This window comes from Rhinolophus sinicus, linkage group LG01 (genome assembly GCF_036562045.2).
Source record: "Rhinolophus sinicus isolate RSC01 linkage group LG01, ASM3656204v1, whole genome shotgun sequence".
Lineage (NCBI taxonomy): Eukaryota > Metazoa > Chordata > Mammalia > Chiroptera > Rhinolophidae > Rhinolophus > Rhinolophus sinicus.
The window spans coordinates 138,201,210-138,223,475 of record NC_133751.1 but is presented as its reverse complement, the minus strand read 5'-3'; the positions used below and the strand labels follow the sequence as shown (position 1 = coordinate 138,223,475).

General features: G+C 34.1%; 1 protein-coding gene across 3 annotated transcripts in view; it reads left to right on the top strand.

The window, feature by feature from the left end:
- The window catches only part of ORC4 (origin recognition complex subunit 4), a 69,622-nt gene that overhangs the window by 16,374 nt on the left and 30,982 nt on the right, over nt 1–22,266 (top strand). For all 3 annotated transcript variants that reach the window (XM_074336008.1, XM_074335999.1, XM_019737417.2), the window contains exons 2-3: nt 19,815–19,888; nt 21,801–21,877. In XM_074336008.1, coding sequence (XP_074192109.1) covers nt 19,832–19,888; nt 21,801–21,877 — 134 coding nt within the window. In that variant the 5' untranslated portion in view covers nt 19,815–19,831. The remainder of the gene's footprint in view (nt 1–19,814; nt 19,889–21,800; nt 21,878–22,266) is intronic.

The window sequence follows — 22,266 nt, the reverse complement described above, 5'->3', positions numbered from 1 at the left end:
ATTGGAACACCTGAATTATTTTGCTTTCATTTAAAACATTATAACAATACCTAAGTTTGGCAAATCAACTGGATTTATAAGTAAACATTTTAAATACTTTCTTTACCTGAGAGGGTTATTTTGCACCAACTATCTTGGAGCCTGTTGATCTGCAAGGCGTGAAAAAATTTGACATATTTTAACAACTTTGAAACTAAGTAAATAGGACATAGTCCCTATTTTCTCTTGTAAACACTTTGTTTGGTATATAATTTTACAGCTCCTACTCACCTTATTACTCCTACTCACCTTATTACTGAGGCTTTATCTGATTTTCCATTCTCCTTACATTGTCCTTCACTGATTCCATTCACTTGAAATAGAATTATACTCCTTAGGACTTTCCTGAGGTGGTTCACTGAACCTAGTTTGCATTAACCCAAAACAAAGAAACAAATTAGACTTGCCCCTCTTTTCTGCAAAACTTTATTCAAAAGTCAGATTATTTCTTGGTACTTCAAGAGACTTTAATAAAAGTTGAAAGATTTTTTTATTCTACCTAATCGAAAGAGTTTTTTATTTAGTTGAAGTACTTGGTTCTTTTTCTCAAACAATTCAATACACTAATTCGATTTTTGATTTTTTGCTTTAAGGTAGTAATAGAAAAACTAATAAGATACATTTGTAAATATACTGTGTGTGGGTATCTGTGTGTACTAATATATGTATAGGTATATATAAATATGTCAAGTTGTCCATGCTCTTCTAGTGACAAGTACTATGAAGCAGTTTATAGAGGATCCATTTCAGGAAAAAATTGTCACTGTTTAATTGGCTGAATTTCATGGTTGAGTTCCTCACTCCCCTTAACCCCCACCAAAGCTTTTTTTTGCTCTATTTACTGAGTCTGTTCTAGTTTGATAAGGCTGTTACCTCCATATGTGAATGAAGTCTCTACTAAGTATGAGTATTTAAACTTTCTCTGAGAACGTTGCAAATATCATCCCATTGTCTTTCAGCATTTATTTTTTCACCTTTTAGGTATTTTTCTACCTGGAGGCCTGATGAATTCTTCCATTAGTTTTAAAATTTAACAACTGAATTAAGATTTTTACAGTGTCCTTCTCTCATTTGGTGCACTTGTGAGAATTTCTGGGTTTTTGAGTTGGATTAAAGTTGAACTGTGCAGAACTGCTCTAGAATTGTCTAGCCTTTTATTTCTTTGTAGTATTAACTATTGCGTTTCTTTAGTTATTGCTAGGACATTATTTTCCAAAGATTTTTTTTTTTATTGTGGCAAAATGCACATATTTACCATCTTAACCATTTTTGAATGTACAGTTCAGTGGAATTAAATACATTCATACTATTTGTACTACGCCATCATCATCCATCTCCAGAACACATTTTATCTTGTAAAACTGAGAGTCTATACATATTAAAAAATAACTCCTTGTTCTCTTCTGGCTACCACCATTCTACTTTTTGTTTGTGATTTTTGACTATTCTGAGTACTTCATACAAGTGGAATCATCCAGTATTTGTGTTTTAGTGACTGGCTTAATTCCTTTAGCATGATGTCCTTAAGATTCAACTGTGTTGTGGCAAATGTAAGAACTTCCTTTTTAAGTTTGAATATTCCATTGCATGTACATAACCATATTTTGATTATCCATTCATCTGTCAATGGATAGTTGGGATGCTTCCATGTTTTATTTGTGAAAATTGCTGCTGTGAACATGAGTGTACAAATAACTCTTTGAGATCCTGATTTCATTTCTTTTTCAGTACATGCCCAGAAGTACAATGACTGGATCATATTGTAATTCTATTTTTCATTATTTGAATATCTGCCATACTGTTTTCCACAGCCATGTTACCTTCCCACCATCAGTGTACAAGGGTTCCATGATCTCCAGTATTGTCCCAAACTCTTATTTTCTGTGTGTTTTTTATAGTAGCCATCCTAATGGGTGTGATGTGGTATCTCATTATAGTCTCGATTTGAATTTTCTAATGACTAATTAGTGATAGTGAGCATCTTTTCACATGCTTATTTGTATGTCTTCTTTGGAGAAATGTCCTGAAATCCTTTGTCCATTTTTTAATTGGGTTGTTTTGTGTTGTACAGTTTTACAAATTCTGTGTATATTATAGATTTTAATCCTTTATCTATAAGTGATTTGTAATTAATTTCTCCCATCCTGTGGATTGCCTTTTTACTTTATTAATACTGTCTTTTAATGCACAAATTTAAAAATTTTTATGAAGTGCAATTTACTTTTTTTCTCTTGCCTATACCTTTAGTGTCATATCCAGGAAATTATTGCATAACCAAATGTTGTAAAGCTTTTTGCCCAATGCTTTCTTTTAAGAGATTGATACTTTCAGATCATTTATTTAGGTCTTTGATGCATTTTGAGTTGATTTTTTTGTGTATGGTGTCAGATAAGAGTCCAACCTCATCCCTTTGCATGTGAATATCCAGTTTACACAGCAACATTTGTTGAGAAGACTGTCCTTGTCCCATTGAATGCTCTTGACACCCTTGTCAAAAATCATTTGACCATATATGTAGGTGTGTGTGCATGTATGTGTATTTCTGGGTTCTCTCTTCTATTGGTTTATATGTCTGTCTTTATGCCAGTACCAAATTGTTTTGATTATTGTAGCTTTATAGTAAGTTTTGAAACCGGAGAGTGTTAATACCCCAGCTTCGTGGATGTGAGTTTGTTTGTTTTTTCAGGTGTTTTTGGCAGCTCAGGGTCCCTTGAGATTCCATATGACTTTTAGAATGATTTTTTTCTCTTTCTGCAAAAACATCAGAGGGATTTGGTAGAGATTACATGGGAATGTATAGATCATGCTGGGTAATACTGACTTTTAACAATATTTTAAGTCTTCCAATCTGTAAAAATGGGAGTATTTCCACTTATGTTTTCTTTAGTTTCTTTTAGAGGTGCTTTGTATTTTCTATTGTACAAGTCTTTCATCTCCTTGGCTAAGTTAATTGTAAGTATTTTATTCTGTTTGATGCTATTGTAAATGGAATTGTTTTCTTGATTTCTTTTTCAGGTTGTTTTAGAAATGCAACTGAATTTTGTGTGTTGACTTTGTGTCCTACTACTTTGCTGAATTTGTTTCTTGGTTCTAACTTTTTTTTTTTTTTTTGGTGGAATTTTTAGGATTTTCATGTAAGATTATATTCTCTGTGAATAGAGACAGTTTCGATTTTTCTTTTCCAGTTTTGGATACCTTTTTTTTTCTTGCCTAATTGCTCAGACTAGAATTTCCAGTACTATGTTGAATAGAAGTGATGAAAGAGAGCATCCTTGCCATGTTCCTGATTGTGGAGGAAAAAGCTTTTAGTCTTTTACCATGATATTCACTGTGGTTTTTTCGTATATAGCTCTTACTATGTTGAAATAATTTCCTTCTGTTCATGGTTTGTTTAGTGGGTTTATTTTATTTTATTTTTTGTCATGAAAGTGTTGAATTTTTTAATACTTTTAATGTATCAATTGAGATAATTTTATGGTTCTTGTCCCTTCACTCCATTAATGTGGTGAATTACATTGATCAATTTTTATATATTCAACCACCCTTGCATTCCAGAAGTGAATCCCTTAGTTGTGGTGCATAATTTTTTAATATGCTGCTGAGTTCAGTTTGCTAGTATTTTGTCAAGGATTTTTATATCAGTGTTCATAAGGAATATCAGTCTGCGCTCGTCATCTCTTTGGCTTTGGTATCAGGGTAATGGTGGCCTCAAAGAATGAATTAGGTAGTGCTTTCTTCAATTTTTAGAGACTCTGGAAAGAACTGATATTATTTCCTCCTTAAACGTTTAGTAGAATTTACCAGTGAAGCCATCAGGTCCATGGCTTTTCTTTGTCAGGAAATGTTTTTATTTTTTGATTTAATCTCCATACTAGTTATTGGTCTATTCAGATTTTATATTTCCTTGTGATTTTGTCCTGGTACATTTTTGTTTCTATGAATTTTTTTTTTAAATCTAGGTTATCTAATTTGTTGGCCTTTTTTTTTTTTTTTTTCTGTAGAACTGCTAGTAATGTTTCCACTTTTAGTTCTGATTTTATTTATTTGAATTTCCCAATTTTTTTCTTGGTCCATTCAGTTAAAGATTTGTCAATTTTGTTTATCTTTTCAATAATCCAGCTTTTGGTTTATTGATTCTCTCTGTTGTTTTGTTTTCTCTATTTATTCACCTCTGCTTTAATTTTTATTATTTCCTTTACACTGCTAGCTTTGGCTTTAGTTTGTTCATTAAGTTGTAAAATTAAGTTGTTGATTTGCGCTCTTTGTTTTCTTAAGAGTTGATAAGTCTGGTTTTCTCCCTTACCACTGCTTTAGCTGTGGTGTGCTGTAAGTTTTAATGTATTGTGTTTTTGTTTTCATTCATCTCTAAAGTATTTTCTAATTTCTCATGTGCTTTCTTCTTTGGTGCATTGATTATTTAAGAGTGTTGTTTAATTTCCACAAATTTATGAATTGTCTAATTTTCCTTCTATTATTTCTAACTTCATCCCATTGTAGTTGGAAAAGATACTTTTTATGATGTCTATCTTTTAAAAATCTATTGAGACTTAATTTGTGTTCTGATGTATGGTATGTCAACCAAAAAAAATGAAGAAGAAAGGTTTAAGCTATAATATAGAATAAGAAACATTTATTTGAAAAGAGGATTGTAATCTGGGAGATACAGATTAAGATAGCAGTCTAAAATGTGCTCTAGGTAAGACAAAACAAAAACAAAAAAAAAGCCAGAGCTTTTTAAAAAGGCAGAAACCACAAGTTCTAACAAAAAGCTTTTCCTATTGGCTGTCTAACCTGACGTGATGAGTAATTCAAAAACTGTTGGTCAGTCCAGAGTTAGGAGACTGAAGTAAGCACTGGCATGGAAACAGTGAAGCAAGTTCCAGTATGGGCTTCTGTGGCAAGCACAAAAGTCTAAAAATTCAAACCCAATCCCGGTTTGGATGTGTGTAAGCCTGACGTTCCTAATAGCCTGCTGACTCCAATTTAAGGAGTTAAATGTTGATCCCATTTTCAGATGATTCTGTTCACAGGTATAGCTGGAAAATGACCTATGTGCACTTGAGAAGAATGTGAATTCTATTGTTAGGTAGAGTTTTTTGAATATGTCTGTTAAATCTAGTTAGTTTACCATTAGTTAGTTCTTCAAGACCTGTTTCCTTACTTACCTTCTTTGTAACTGTTCTATATCTTATAAAGAGTGGACCAGTCAGGTCTCCAACTATTACTGTAAAACTGGCTATTTCTCCCATCAGTTCTGCCAATTTTTTCTTCATATACTTGGATGGTCTGTTATTTAGACATGTAGATTTACAACTTATATCTTCTTGTTGTATTGAACCTTTTATTAAAATATAATGTACTTCTTGTCTCTTGTATCTTTTTTTGAGTTGAAGTCTATTTTGTTTGCTATTACTGTAGCTACCTGTGCACTCTTTTGTTTATTAGTTCCATGGAATATTTTTTTCCCATCCTTTTACTATTAAATTGTGTATTTGGATGTCAAGTGGGTCTCTTATAGACAGCATGTAGTTTCCTCATGTTTTCTATCCATTCTGCCAATTTCTCTTTTAATTGTAGAGTTTAATCTCTTTACATTTAAACTAATTACTCTTGTCATTTTACTGTTTGTTTTCCATGTCGTATATAGCCTTTTTGTCCCTTGTTTTCTACATTACTGTCTACTTTTGTGCTTAGTTGATTATTTTTCTAGGGAAACATTTAGATTATTTCTCATTTGCTTTTGTGTATATTTATAGGTATTTTCTTTGCAGTTACCATAGGGTTTACATTGAACAGCCTAAAGTTATAACACTGTAGTTTGAATTTTTACCTGCTCATGTCACTTCAATAACATTAAAAAAAAAGTCTCTGCTCCTTTGCTACTCCTTCCCCACTCCTGTTAACGTCACAAAATTACACTTTAATTGTGTGCCCCAAAGCAAACCAATTTTTTTTGAAATTTATTGGTCTCTTAAATTATGTAGAAAACAAAATGTGGAATTGAAAACCAAAGTTATAATACTACTAGCTTTTGAAATTTTTCATGTATTTATTTTCATTGAAATCTTTATTTCTTCATATAGCTTTCAGTTACTGTCTAGTGTCTTTTTATTTCACCTTGCAGGACTCCTTTAAGTATTTCTTACAGGGCAGGTCTAGTGTTAACAAACCACTTCAGCATTTGTTTATCTGGGAATGTCTTAATATCCCCCTTGCTCCTGAAGGACAGTTTTGCTGGATATACAATCCTTTGTTGATAGGTTTTTTTCTTTTAGCACTTTGAAAATATTTACCCACTTGTTTCTTGTCTCTAAAGTTTTTGATGAGGATTCTGATGATAATATTGAGGATGCCTTCTATATCAAGAGTTGCTTCTCTCCTGCATCTTTGGAGAGTCTCCTTGTCTTTCAAAAGTTTGATTATAATGTGTCTCTGTGTAAGAATCTTTGAGGTCATTGAGCTTCTTGGGTGTTTATATTCATGCTTTTCATCAAATTTGGGAAATTTTCAGCTGTTACTTCTTCAAATATTTTCTCTGCCCATTTCTCCTCTCCTTCTGGGACTCCCACAGTGCATATGTTGATCCATTTAATAGTGTCCTACAGGTCCCTTAGGCTCTGTACACTTTTCTTCAATATTTTTTCTTTCTGTTCCTCAGACTTGATAATTTCCATTGTCTTATCTTCATGTTTGCTTATTCTTTCTTCTGCCTGCTAAAATCTGCCTTCTAATTCCTCTAGTAAATTTTTCACTTCAGTTGTACTTTTCAGCTTCAGAATTACTTTTTTGTGTCTTTTAGGTTTTCTGTTTCTTTAATGATACTTCCATTTTGTTAATATATAATTTTCTTGACTTTCTGCACATTTTCCTTTAGTTCCTTGAGCATCTTTAAGGCAGTTGTTTTGAAGTCTGTCTAGTAGATCTACTATCAGGTCTTTTTTTTAAAGGGCAGCTTCTATTCATGTATACTTTTCCTTTGAATGGGCCATTCTTTCTTATTTCTTTATATGTGTTTATATTTTTGATTTGAAAACTGGACATTTGAATCCAATGAGTTCGTAACTAGAAAGCAGATTTCCCCATTCTACAGGGTTTGCTCTTTGCTGCTGTTTTTGTTTATTGTTTTATTTTTTTGATTGCTGCAGTCTGTCTCTGTGCTGAAGATCAGCCTAATGTATAAACTTAGTCTTCTCAGGTCCTTTTGAGCCTGCACCCTTTCCTGGGCATGCTCAGCACTTTCTAATTTTCTCCCAAAAAGAGAAAAAAAATTAAATGACGGGAGGGCAAAGGGGCTCAGGTCTTTTAAGTCTCCTGGAAGTTACTTTAGCAGAAGGGAGAGGGACTTAAAACAATGAAGGGAGATGGAACAATGGCTCTCTGTCTCTGTTCTCTGAGATAAGAATACGTGATTGGAGCACAGATCCCTGACATTCGGATGACTGTGTCCTTTGTACCCACCTTGTCACCACAAGCTGGACAGCTGCTCCAGTAATGGTGCACAGCTGCCTCCCATTGGTGTGATTATTTGGGGATGGGTAGCTGCTAGTGTGCTAAGAACTGAATTTTGACCAAAACTAATGGCAATTTGCTTTCTAAATCTTCCTCTGGAAATTGCAGACTTCTAATACACTCTAGAATTCCAAAATAGTTAAATCAGACAGGTGTTGCCCGTGAAGTTGCTTTCTAGGTGTGGAGACAGATTTCCTGGTGCTTCTACTTCATCTTCCCATATCTACCCAGGGCATTTCTTTTTAACTATTTTTGTCTGTTTGTTTTATCAGATATAGCAAGGACAGAGATTCTCTAATTTAATTTTGCTCCACCATCCTTATCCACATGACTTCTTACTGCTTTCCAAAGTTTCTATGAGAAACATATATTACTTTCTAATGAGAAATAAGTTTATGGTCTTAAAAATATAGATGTGTATAAGAAGCATAAGTTCAGATTTGAAAAAGAAGTGGGTTGTGAGCCTTGAACATCTGGGATTCTTACAATTTTCTTTGAGAATGCATCCATCTTTTGTTTTTATTCCCCTAAACAAAAGCCCAGTGATCATTTTGGTGGCTTTTGTGATGTTACAGGTGTTTTGCCATGCCATTTGCAACTATTAATAACTGAACGCTGCATGAGTGTTAGTAGATCTAATAGCTGCTGCTTGTGAGTAAGTTGTGTGATCTTAAGTCATTTAGAATCTCCCTGCCTAGTTTCCACTATTATGAAAAAAAAGAAAGCGTGTCCTTTAAGGTCCCTTTCTTTACTGAATCCTTGTTCTATACTTTTATTGCCTTTGCTACTTTTATATTTCTGTCTTGTTCCAATCAGATTTTAAGCGTATTGAGGATAGAAACCAACTTTTATATTTCATCTTCCCCATAGTGCTTGTCACAGAGCCTTGTAATAAGGAAACACTAAATACTTTTAGATTGAGTTGTTTGAGAATCTTTGACATTAAGTTGGAGCTACTTGGTTTTCTCATTAGCTGTAATACAGGGAGGCATTTATACAGACTAAATATTTATTTTATCGTTTTCAAAATACATTTATTTTCTATCATTTGAAATGTCATTCAGTATAGTGAAAATGTTTCTTAAAGTAGTGTCTGAAACTGAAGCCATAAACTCATACATATGTATATCACCCATATACATATACATACAGAAACACACACATACGCACACACACATGGATATTGAAAAGTAAGCCGAATATATGTTGTGTGATAACTTATTCTTTTACCAAAGGAATTTAATCATGAAATGTTATCACTACATAACTTAATGATATTAACAAAGAATTTGTATGTAAGTTCACATAGCTAACGACAAGTTGAGTGCCTGAAATCTGTGGCATGAAAGGACTTATAAGTGACCTAAGACAACAATATTGTTTTTGTGAATAATCTGTTTTTTACTTTGAAACACATATTGTATTAACTCAGTTAAATAATTTATTGAGCAGCTTACTCTCAGATATAGCTGATGGTATTCCAAAGCAGATCTTATGATCTGTTCCCTTGTTAAGATTTGATAATCCTATTTTTAAGACAGTACTATTCAAAATTAGGTTCATTCTTATCATAATACAGATGTTGTATGCTGTTGCTAGTCAGTAAGCTGACAGGTATTTGGTCAACAGACAAGACATTAAAAAAAAAAATCTGACTTGAGGAACACTCCCAGGAGGCTGTCCACATTGGTTTTTCCCTCCCTGGTTTAGTATTCTGTTAGTCTGAGAGACAGTGTAAGAATCAGCCTAAAGGAAGACATTGAGTTGGCTATGCACACTGAGATTTTTGTTTATCACCCTTAGAGTGGGAAAACACGGGGCGTTTGGCTGAATATTGAGCTATACGTGGGAAGAGGTTATTAGTATCACTTCTTTTCTAGATAAGTCTTTTGAAGTTAAGCGGTTTCTCTAATCATATAGTGTAAATAATCAACAATAAAATTGTTGGCCAAGCAGTTAATCTAAAAGGTGCTATGCAGAGACAATGAAGTAGAGATAGAGGCTTTCAGGGAGTGTTTGGAGCTGAGGAAGGCACCATGAAAAAGGTGTAAGTGCTTATGAAATCTCATAATTCTCAGGAATTTATCAACATGTAGTTCTTGGAAACCATAGGAATGGATAATTATCCTGGTAAATAAGCCACCTCAGTTGATAATTGGAAAATGCAAATATACACATGATTGAGTCTTGAGCTTACTTGTTTAGTCATCCTGTTTTGGTTGACATGTTTTTAAAAGTCTAAAATTTCAAATATAGTTATGTTTTGTAGTGGTCAGTGATTATATTTCAGTATTTCACTTTTTAACATCCTTTCCATTATAAAAGTGTAAATTGTAGGGACCTTAGTGTCACGGGAAATGTAGACAGGCTATTCAGAGCAGGTGGCTTCAGGTGACATTTATAATTCCTGTCATATTTGTCCTTTGCTGGTGATGCAGGTTAAATTTTAAACAGTCAGTACCTTTCTAAGTTATAATGTAGGAGTGCTCTGGAATTGGTGGACTTAGATTCTTCTCTGCCTTATGTATGTATTCTTTACGTGTGTGTCAGAACTGAGGAGGATGAGCCACGGCAGAAAAGGCAGCCTCCACTGTCACGCACTCCCTTGTGCCAATAGCGTAGGACTTGGTGGGACAGCAGAGGCAATAGAGGAACGTTCTGTAGATTCCCGGATTTATGACTGAGACTCAGAAATCGTATTCAAAAAGTTTTCCCAGGTGATTATGATGATATTTGGGAAACTGTTAATAGAATAAAGCAAATACTTAACTGATTCTTTGTGTATGTTTCTAATTATACTTTAATGTTATTCTTGTGTCCAAAGTTTCATGAATGCCAGCAGATTTCTCCTGTGCCTTCTAAAAATAAAAAGTGTAATAATTTGTGAGTTGGTGCTGTAATGAAGAAGAATGCTTTCATTGGGTATGACATTAAAGGTACTTTGCTAGGTGTACTGGGATATAAGGAATTATGAGTGGTGGAATCTCATCGTAGATGCGTTACCTGCAAGTATAGCCTAACTGCCCTACAGTTTGACTCTACTACGCTACATGGTCCCTAAGAACGTTACAGTGTAATTAGCGAGGTGAGAAGAATTATTAGAATTCAGACATTTTAAAGTTACCTGTTTTCCCTGTAGCTTTGGCTTTTTCTCTGTTGACAGCTTCCAAATGAAAATAAAATATTTGGGTAGCATAGCCAGGAAGTCTTTCAGTTTAGTGCTTTAGATCTGGACATTTAAGAATATTTGGGAGAAAGAACATCAAGGAGAAAAACCACGAATGAAAAACAAATTATATCTATTGTTTGTATATGTGTGTGGGAATATTCAGTGAATGGTGTGCTTTTCTTGGCTGTTGTATGAATGAATATACTGGCTTTGATAGTATCACGTGTGCATGTTTATACATGGGTAAAATGTGTCGACAAAAAACAGCCTAAGAGAAACTTGTAAGAGTTTATTTGAGCCAAGCTGACAGCAATTGCCTGGAAGCAAAATCTCAATGGATTGAGAAAATATTCCGCAAACTGGCTTTTGCAGCTTATTTTATACATAGAATCAAAGGAGGAGGGTTACGTGACATTCCAAGGTCATGTTATCCTAGATGAAAAAGACAATAGACAGGCTCACATAAAGGTAATGATAGACCTTTGTGAAAGAAGCCACAGGCTAGATGTGACTTCCCGCCATGGCCCTCCTTAGTTAGGAATTTTTATGTTCACCCCATCCTATGTGGTTATTTTCAGTCCCCTTAGCTTTTTGGGTTTAACCAGTGGCCCCTTTTCTGTTCACAATTGCCATTGTTTATTTTTAGGTATCTGGTTACGAGTTGTTAATATCTTCAAAAATAAAGTTTCTTAAAAAAATAAACAGTCACTGCCATATTTGTTTGAATTCTGTGATCTGGTGGTAATATATGGAGAAAAGGTCATGTAATTCAGAGTGAACATAAACACATAAAATAAATAAAGGCAGGTAATTTAGTGGATTAAATATGTATTAACCAAGGGATGAAAAGGTATGTTTTCTTGTTTTATTTATTTTTTCCTTCTTTACTGCTCTTAACAGAGTATGCATGTTGGTTTACCTGGATTTTCAGTGTAGTCGTCTCATTCTGGGCAGTGTTTGAAGCACCTAGCCTTTGGCAAAGAAGAGTATCTTCCTTCTGCGGGTTTTAGCAGTAATTTTCTCCATTCTGTTTTCACTGTAGCGCTAAGGGTCTCGTGTGACACTGCCGAAGATATCACTGTCCAGAGGACAAACTAAGGCCAACCTCAGGTTTTTTTAAAGGATTCCATGGGATTCACCAAGTACTGTACAGGCATGCTCTGTGGTATTAATCCAGTCTGCTTCCAACTCTGACTGTGTATCAGAATAATAATTTGCAGTGCTTAAAAAAAGGGGGGGAGGGTTTCTATCCTTAATGATTCAGGTGTGTTGCCCTGTGTTGTTGTTGTTTTTTTTAATTCATCCCTTTTGCTCATGTCTTCTGAGTACTACTTGTCCTTTGCCACTGCCCACTTACATGGCATCACAGTAACTGACACAGTCTGACCAGCAGGCCCATAGCATTAATACTTAACCAGTTCTTCATTCATCTTGTAATTGAGACTGTGAGCCTGTAATCTTCGGTTAGCTCTGTTAATTAGCTGGCTTCATCAGAGCAAATGTCTGTCCTCACCTCCTGAATCAAGATCATCTCTTTGGGCCTTTTATATTAGTAGCGTTTTCATGTTGTTGATACCAGTCTTAGCCTTGTAATAGATTGGTAACTTTGAAGTATTTTCTTTTTTCAGGTACTAATTTTTAATTTTTGGTTTTTTTTAGTCTAAGCATTTTAGTTTGTCCCACGAAATATTGATACATCAAAAACTATTCTAAAACCATTATCTTGTATGCTGTCAAAGCAATTTAAAAATTCATCACAGGAAAGAAAGTTGTTTTTTTAATTGGGGGATGACATATTAACATAAAACATCTAGGCCAGTGTTTGTTTCTGTATTTTCACTCTTGATTTAAATAATTTTTATGAATATCCAGGCAAACAAAAGAATCTCCCAAGTAGATCACAGAACTATATACATTTCTGGAATATCCTCAGAAGGCTCTCTGATTTATCAGATGATAGGACAAAAACTTTTTGTTACTTTTCAGTAAGGGGGGGAAGAGAAGCTCTTCTGTTTGTTTCCCCTTGTGGCTTATTGAGACAGGTTAGTTAGTATGTTGTTAGGCTTCAGGAAAGATCCCTGGTGAAATAAGCAAAAGGCAGCCATATCCTGAAACTCCAGGTTCTGGAATGTCTCCTTCACTCCAGGACAGAGATATGAGAATACGCCTTAAGGTTACTAAATTATCTCAAATCCCTTTTGGTGGGACAAAGGGGCAGATCTGATAGATAGGAATGGGTTATTTCGTTAATCCCTTCAGGATGGGGAAGCAGGACAAACCTGCCAGCCCCCTTCCCCAAGCAGGCAAGGGAAAGTATAAAAGTAAGAGCTTTTACCTCAGTCACTGGGCACCCCCATTCGGGACCCCCTCTCACTTGGGAGCTCTGACCCTTTGCTTTCAATAAACTATCCTCTTTTTAAAACTCATTGCCCCTCCTGGGTCCTTGCTTCCATTCTTCGGTCTCACGAGACAGGATCCCAGCACTCACTCACTCAGAACTCCCCTGCATCATTTCTACATCATTGTGTAGGAATATAGAGACATATTCCTACGTCATTGTGACCTGTGATCTCTTTTTTCTATTTAATAGGAAGCCTTCTAGGGCTTCAGAGCTTATTTGTTTATTTACCCGGGTGAAAGTCCCTTGCCTCCTGATGTTTTTTTCTATCCCAAATTCTCCTGTTTTCCCCTCATGACACTTTTCACCTGAGCAAAGCTTAGCTTGGTTGGGAGATGCTGTCCATATCCATGGATTTCTTTGTCATCTGTGGTCTCTTACCAGTTTTATCAGCTCTGGTGTGGAATGCACAGTAATCACGTCACTTTTCTCAGTAGCTCACAAAGTTTGGTTCTGGGAGTGGCAGCAGGAGCATCACCTGGGAACTGAACAAAAATGCAACTTCTTAAGCTCTACCCCAGACCTGTTAAATCAGAAACTTAGGATGGAGCCCAGCAATTATAATCACTTCCAGGTGTTGAATGGCTTCCTGGCATTAGTGATTTGGGGTCTTTGGGGCTCCATGTAACTCTGTATCGATTGATCTACCCATAATTTATTTTTATTACCAGTATTTAAAGCTATTATTTTGTATTGAGGAAAACTCGGTGAATGTACGCGTATACCATTGAAGTCTGCTTTGGGGTACTTTGGTTGAAGTTGCACTTGTTATGTTGCAGCACTGTCACAGAAGTACCGTCAAACAAATTGTTTGGAACAGGAGTCTGATTCTGTGCTTCGGTCCCCTCCCCCATCTCTAATTGTTCCTCATCTTGGTTCTTCTCTCCAGTGTAATGTGATAATTTATAAAGGGTACACTGCATCACTGTGCTTCGCATTTGACTGCATGCATACCAGGTAAACCATTAATTTAATCCCAAGAATAACCCTATGAATTAGATGATACTTTCATCTCAAGTTTTACACAGGAGAAAACAGGTTCAGGAACATTAATTTTCAAAGGGCACGCCATAGAACCAAGCACTCAAATCCAGGCTCAGCTGATGACAAAACTCTTAAGGACACTTGCTGTTGCTGTCAATGTCACTTTTCCAATTCTGCTTCTCCATGAGTTTGTCTGAATTCATATTTGTCTTAAATTTGATAACAAGTGGTCTTTTTCTGGACTTCTGTTTGCTTACAGTCTGATTTGAATAGTGTTCTCAAATACTGCTTTTTTTCGTCACTTGTGTTTACTTTCTAAGAAAAATTTAAAATTTCTAGAAAAATTCTGGTGTCTTCCCTCCCTTTGCCTTTGCTTTTTCTGATTTAATTTCAGAAATGTAAAACTTTGAACCCTATATTTTCCTATATTCAGAAATAGATTTAAAATCTGTATTGCCAAATTTTTCAGACATGCTAAAACTGGCATTGAGTAACTGCAAGTTTGAAATGAGCAAGGAGAGTATTCCAAATCACTGCAAAATTATTGGCCAAGAAATGGAGGATTATTGGAGTACTTGTATATATCCATAAAATAAGTGAAAGTATAGTTTTTGACCAGTAATTTTAATTTTAATTTGAAATATTCCTCTTAATTCTACAAGGCTTAATTGAAGGTAGTATAAGTAATACATGAAATATGCTACCTTAATTCCATAAAGGAGAATCTATTAATCTTTTTTAATGTTGCTAGTGAGCTGTCAATCTAGGATTATAAAAAGATAGAAACAGTTGATATCCTTTTTCTAAATATAACTGACTTTAACCTTATCTTAAATCACCAGACTTGTAGCTTTATAAGATTTGCAATTTTATTTTAAAATTATTTGTTAAAAAAATTTTTGTGTACTTTATATTTTCTTAATCTTGTGACTTAATAAAAATAAATTTCTTAAATTAATTATATTTAAATCATTTTGAGTTTCTGTTGCTGTGACATTACCATGATATATTGCATACATTTTACTTGAATTATAAAATAAATTACATATTTTTCCAACTTTTTATTTTATATTGGCATTTTTTTGAGGGTCATGAAATGTAATTATTCGAAAATTTAAAATTTAGCTAAGCACTTGATTTAACCTAACCTTGGCTCTTTTTTGACACTAGTTTACCTATGGACATCCTCTACTGCTTAGCATTTATTCATTTAGCAAATATATGTTTGAAAACCAACTGTATGCCAATATTGCACTAGTTGATTTGGATACAAGGATAGCTTAATTTCTGAGTCCTTTTTTCAAGGAGGCTGTGGTCCACTGGAGCAAACAGATAAGTAAACACAGACTTAGTTACATTGCTCTGTGCTAATTAAGTTCTATGAAAGAAGGAGGAAGATGGTATATATATCCTGAAAGCACTTGAGGGACACATAATTATCAGACTTTTCCCAGAGTAGGAGTAAATAGGGGTGTCACAGAAAGTATTCCAGAGGAAATAATGTCTCAACTAAGACCTGAGGTTGGAGTGAGGCAGGGTACAAAGAAAATGGTTGATTGTTCCAGGCAGAATATTAAGAGGAGGAGCTACTAAATTAAACTGGGAAACTAGTCATTCAGAGCCTTCCTTTTAAATGATATTAGGGAATTTTGAATTTTGAGGGTTGGGTTGAAATTGAGGGGTTTTAACATGAAAATGGTATCACAAATGGGGGTAAGACTTGGAGACCAATAAAGAAGCTGTCATAGATTTTTCCGGTCAAGAAATAATGCTGATCAAAAGTGGAGTAGAGGCACCTAATAACAGAAGTGTATTTGGTGAAATTTTTGAGGCAGTAAAATAGAGCGATTGTCACTTGAAAAGCGGAGAGGGAATATTAGGTTTCTTCACTCTTAGCAAAACATAATTTGAGAGAACGATCTACTGGAAACCTATAATATAGCAAGTGTAGAAGCTAAAGAAGTAATATCAGGGTAAGTCTTTCCTTGGGATTACCTATTTCACTGCTCTTTGTAATAGTATGACTAGGTAATAGTAGGTTCTGCCAAAATTTCTACAACTAAATAATTGTTGTCAGTTAGATTTACATTTGATACCAACCTAAGTAATCACTTAGTTATGCATAGACATTGAGCTCCTCTTACACTTTATGTCTAGTCCTACTATTTTGAATTGTAAGTAAAAGCGTGGTATAGAAAGTACAGTAGGAAGTGGAAGGAGTGCCAGGATCCACTGGTATTATTTGAAGAGAAATTCAACCAAACTTACTGCAGTAATCTATTGCAGATAATATTTAGTTGTACAACTAATAACTTTTTGATCATTAAGCAGTTTAAAAAACTATAAAACTAGGATTGTCTTTTTCTTAAACTTTTTATTTTGAAATTATTATAGATACACAGAAGTTACAAAAATAATACATAGAGTCCTGTAAGCCTTTCACCTGGCTTCTCTTTAAGTGTGACATCTCATGTAAGTGTAGTGCAATAGCAAAACCAGGAAATTGGCATTGGTATAACAGTTAGGGAGACTACAGTCTGTGTTCAAATTTCAGCAGGTTTTTTTTTTTACGTTCATTTGTGTGTGTGTAATTCTCTGTGATTTCATCCCATGTATCCATAGATTTGTGTGACTACCACAATAAAGTTACAAGATTATTCCGTTATTACAAAGAAAATCCCTCATGTAAACCCTTTGCAGTCATACCCACCCCTCCACCGACACTGTCCCCTGGCTACCACAGTTCTGTTCTTCATTTCTAAAAGTTTTGTCATTTCAAGAATGTGATTTAAGTGTAACTTTTTGAGGTTGGCCAGCCTTTATTTATTTATTTATTTATTTATTTATTTATTTATTTATTTAATTTATTTAGCATAATGCCCTTGAGATCCATCCAAGTTGTTGCATGTATCAGTAGTTACTGCTTTTTTTACTCATTTATGTTTCACATGTATGTTTCCGAGTTTCTTTAACCCCACTGGCTTGTTGAAGAACATCTGTATTGTTTCCAGGTTTTTGGCTAGTACAGGATAAGTTGTTATGAACATTTGTATTACAGGCTTTTGTTTGAACATAAATTTTCATTTCTCTGGGATAAATACCCAAGAGTATAATTGCTATGTTGCTTGGTAAGTGTATGTGTAGTTTTTTGTTTGTTTGTTTGTTTGTTTTTAAGAAACTGCCAGAAAGAAACTTTGCAGGGTAGTTGTTATCATTTCACATTCTTACCAGTAGTTGTATGAGAAATCCAGTTTCTCTTTATCCTCACCAGCATTTGGTGTTATCTTTTTTTATTTTAGCTGTTTTAATATGTGTGTATTGATATCTTGGGGTTTTAATTTTGCTAATGGCTAATGATTATAAACGTTTTTGGTGTGTTTATTATCCATCCATCCTCTTTGGTGAAATATCTATTTATGTCTTTTGTCCATTTTTCTATTTTTTTTTGTTGTTGAATTTTGAAGATTTTTTTTTTTTTAATCTATCAGTCCTTTGTCAGATAAGTAGTTTGCCAAAATTTTCTCTCAGTCTGAAGTTTCTTTACATCTCTAAAATTAAAATAGTCCTTTAAATTATTCTGTTATAAAGTGGAGATTTGACTGTTACTCGGAGACGCAAAATTAATCCTTTACTAAGACTTAATTTACAATCAAAATTTATGTAGGTTAGGCACTAAAGTAGCATGTGTGTTTCTTTCATGAAAAATCCCCAAATAATGACAAATGCATGCTTTTAATAGCTTACCTGAATTACATTGGATGCAAGGAAGTAGATTAGACACATACCCTGCAATCTCAGTCATTTTACTTAGCTTTTTTGAGTACTGTTTTCTTAATCCATGAGATAGAGGAAAATTTTTTAATTCCCGAATACTGTGAAATAGCTAATAAAGCTATAAAAATAAGGCATATTGCAAAAGTTTTCCTCCACTTTTTAAATATTTAGTCCTCCTTGTTTAGGGTACAGTTGTTTCATGGTCACTTGTGATTTCAGATGTCAACTTGTAGACCTTTTTCACAGTCAAGAGTATTTTAAACAAGAGTGAGGATATCAGTTCATGTTGCTAAACTCGTTTTTCTCCCCCCACACGCAACTCTCATTTAAGGAAAAAAAAATTAAAATAAGTAGAATAAAATAAAAATTAATGTAAAGGTTGTCAAGCAAGGTGCCTTGTGTAGACAGACAGGGCTCCTAGAAGGTATCCAGGGGCAGCTGAGACGACTTCTTTTCTCCTAAGAAAGAAGACTCTTAGGGGCAAGATGTATGTTCAGTACTCTGTTCTTGAGTTTCCAATTTGGGAGCCTGGAGCCAGAAACCCTTTTGGAGTTTAGGCCTTGGCTACCTGGCTTATAAAGTAAGGGGAGACAAATTTGCTTGCTATTTGTCTGTCAAGGCCTTGCTCAGATGCTGCCCTGTTAGCATTTCCAGAGAAGAAAACAACATTCCAAGGGTTGCCATCTAGTTGTCAGTATGCAAAATTAATAAATGTGGATATAAAATGTAATCCTGTCACAATGGCTGATCTTTAAGCTATTGAAATTTGTACCATTTAAAACAGCGAAATAATAGTTAAATATAACCAAGTGTATACACTTATAACTATATATGTATATAATAATTATGTTACATATAACCAAGTATAACTTTATTGGTTCTACAACTTAAATGCTATTTGAATTTGGTCAAGTTACTTAATTAACCTTTTTATGTCTTTTAATCTCATAAGGGTATTGTAATGATACTAATTCCATAGGGTTATTTTGAGGATTAAATGAATTAGTAAATGCAAACCACTTGTACCAATTCCTGGTACATAAATAAACACTGCTCAAGCTATTATTTATTACCTGACCAGTAAAGTACTCCTTTAGGAAATCAGGGCTAAGAAAATTAGATCTGTTAGCCAAAGGTGTTTATCTATGAATATGTCGCCCTCAAGGAGAATTTTATTAAAGTTAGTTTTTATTAATATTTTTATAGGTGTTTTTTCATTCCAGTTACCATTGCCAACTTTATTTTGGACATTATGCTAAAATACTGGGACTTTTAAAATACCTTGAATTTGGGGACACTGGCAATTAAATAGGCAATTTTGTTTAATATAATTTGATTATGGATAAAGAGAAATATAGGTAGTACGGATGTTCACAGAAGTGGCATTTTATTTACCTCGTCTATTATGACTGTATGATTGATGAGTAGATCAAGAAAGTGAAGGCTTTTGGGAAGGGATGTTTCTGGGGGATGGATATGGGGAGAAACGTTCTACATTAAAGAAGTACATGGTTTGTTGTTCTTGTGTTTTTCTTTTTTCTTTTTCTTTTTTTTTAAGGTAAGAAGGGAGGGTGAATAGTAGATTGAAAGAAAGGTAGGAGTAGTTTTCTGTAAGGAGCATATAAAGTGCGGTATGGGAGTGTCAGATAAACCCGTTCTTAGACTAAGAGAAGCCTTTGAGGTTTGCTTTTCCCCAGTTTTATTGAGGAAATTGACATACATCACTGTATAAGTTTAAGGCATATAGCATGATGGTTTGATTTACATATATTGTGAAATGATTACCACAATAGATTCAGCTAAGAATTTAATGTTCGAGAATTTGAACATTTTTCATGTTTCAAAACTTGTGTGTATTTTGATTCTATAATGGTAAATTCTTAAATAATTTATTTAAGCCAATGGTCTATTATATTCATGCTAATTTTTTGTTTTTTTAAGGATTCCAATTTGTTGAGATGAGCAGTCGTAAATCAAAGAGTAACAATTTAATACATTCAGAGTACCTCTCACAGGTTAGTATATATTTTCATTAATCTCAAAGTCTGTTACAAAGGTCGTCAAAGAAATAGTCATCTCCTTAACTTGAATTCTCCCCTTAACACTTACGAAGAATCACTCTTTCCAATCTCAAGGAGAGAATGTCTTATGCTACTTCTTAATTTTATATATCTCTTTCTTAAGGAATCTAGTAGATTTCTTCCCTGGCATTTCAATTTATCTGGCTTGACTAGAACTATGTTTTTTAAAAATTAAAACTAAATGTTATTGGCATCCCTTTATAAGACTTTTTTTCTTTTTGAAGGAAAATGTTTACCTCTGTTTCAAAATTTTTTAATGAAGTGTAATTTACATATTTTTGTAATGTGTAACTTCCATGTACAGCTTAATTAATTTCTGTATATGTTACACCTCTGTAACCTCTATCTCAGATCACTTTGGAATTTTTGAATCTCTGACTGTTCACTACAGCTTCACTTCACTTTATCCTTACATTTTATACATAGTTGTTCCCTCTTTAATAAACTTTAATGAAGTTTTTTTAAAAAAGGACTGAGGTTCGTCTTTTGAGTTCTAGTGATCTTACCTAGGTAGAGGAATACACATTCTAATTAGTTGAGTCTCCATATATGTTCATTTAAGTGTCTTACAGGTATCAGCTATTACCTATTACTAAACTTATATTATGTTAGAGATAGCTGCCTTATTTAATCTGAAAAGCCTGCCAGAAAAATGTTATTGTCTCCATTTTATGGATTAAAGAAAATTAAGATTTAGAAAAGGCTAACTTTAAAATGCTCTTCTGGCACCAATCTTCTTATTCTTCCTACTTCCTCTGTAATGGTATAAGTATGGATTATTTTATCCTCAGTGAATAGTGTGCTTTGCTTAGCCCCTGGTGCATGTAAAGAGAACTCATGTTTATCTCTTTGGTACCTGAAAGATCAGTTCCATACCCTCAGTCTGCGAGAAGTAAATACTCTTGGAGGTTCCTTGTTTCTGCTGATGGGGTCAAATCTGAACCAACCTCCCATGGTTTGTGTCCCTGGAGGACCTCTGTATTAGCAGCAGATACAGAAAAAAACCCGACTTTAATGGTCCATCATTTTAAAGAATATGCTAGATTGTCTGACATAATTTTTTACAACTAAGTCTCAGCCCTTCATTTTAAGGTGAACTCAAAATTTAGCTCTTTACAAGACTTTTTTTCTTAATCTATTTGAATGATTATTTTATAGCCTAGATGAATGTGATTTCCATATAATTGAGCATTTCCTTATATGCTGTTACTACTTTTTTGCAGATTGTTTCTTGAATGTGTCATTTCTTTGCAATATAGTTGCAATTTTTTTTTAGGCATGGATCATGCTCTTTTAGTAAGTAGTACTGTGCTCTGCATCTAATGGGTCCTCAATACCTATATGGACTTTTAAACTTTTTTATTCCGTCAGAATCCTGCAGGTGCAGATCGGTAGGGCTTGAGCTAAGTCAGTTTAGATGTGTGTTGGTCTCTAGAGACTGAGATGTGGTACATGAGCATTATTAGATTAGATTACATTATTAGATTCTCTCCTGTCTTTGTTCCATGGTTGACATGTTATACAAAGGGAGGTATTCACTCATTCACATGCATTAAAACAGCCCCCAAATTGCTGATGTAGCTGAAGTAAGTAATTCTGTCTCTGGTTGAAACCTTCACAACTAAATTCCCATCCTTTCTCTGGGACTTGAGATAGGTAAAAAGAACTGTTAATTTTACAACTCATTAAAATGGTGCCAGAGCCCTTGAAGACACATTATTTAGGGATGGTTGAATTAATTCAACAATACCTAATTTTTACTGCTCTAAATGTATATATTCTCATTCGTTTTTTTAATTGCATGTATAACATTTTCATTTATATTGATTCACTTTATTTTTATCAGGTACAGAGAATTTTACGTGAAAGATTTTGTCATCAGAGTCCACATAGTAACCTCTTTGGCGTACAAGTACAATATAAGTAAGTTTAGCTGTTCCCTTGTCTGTTATAAACCTACTTACAGATGCACTTTAGGTTTTAGAGAAATTATCATACACAAATTTTATCTTAAATACGGCTAATGAACATGTTTATAGAGGTAAAAAATTTTGCGTTGTATATAGAAACACTGAATATCATGAAGCAAGAGAGATATAAATATTTCCATAATGAGAAAGCCTTAAACTTTTAATCTTGTGTTGTTTCTGTTACCTGGTATTATGGAGATAATGTCTGAGCTTCTTGCACCTAATACTTGGCAGCTAGCTGTGGAGTGAAAGGTCCTAAGAGCTGTCTGTCATTGTTGTTTCCTATCCCATACTATCATAAAGACCAAGATGTTCAGACTTACTTGGTTTCCTCTTAGGTTT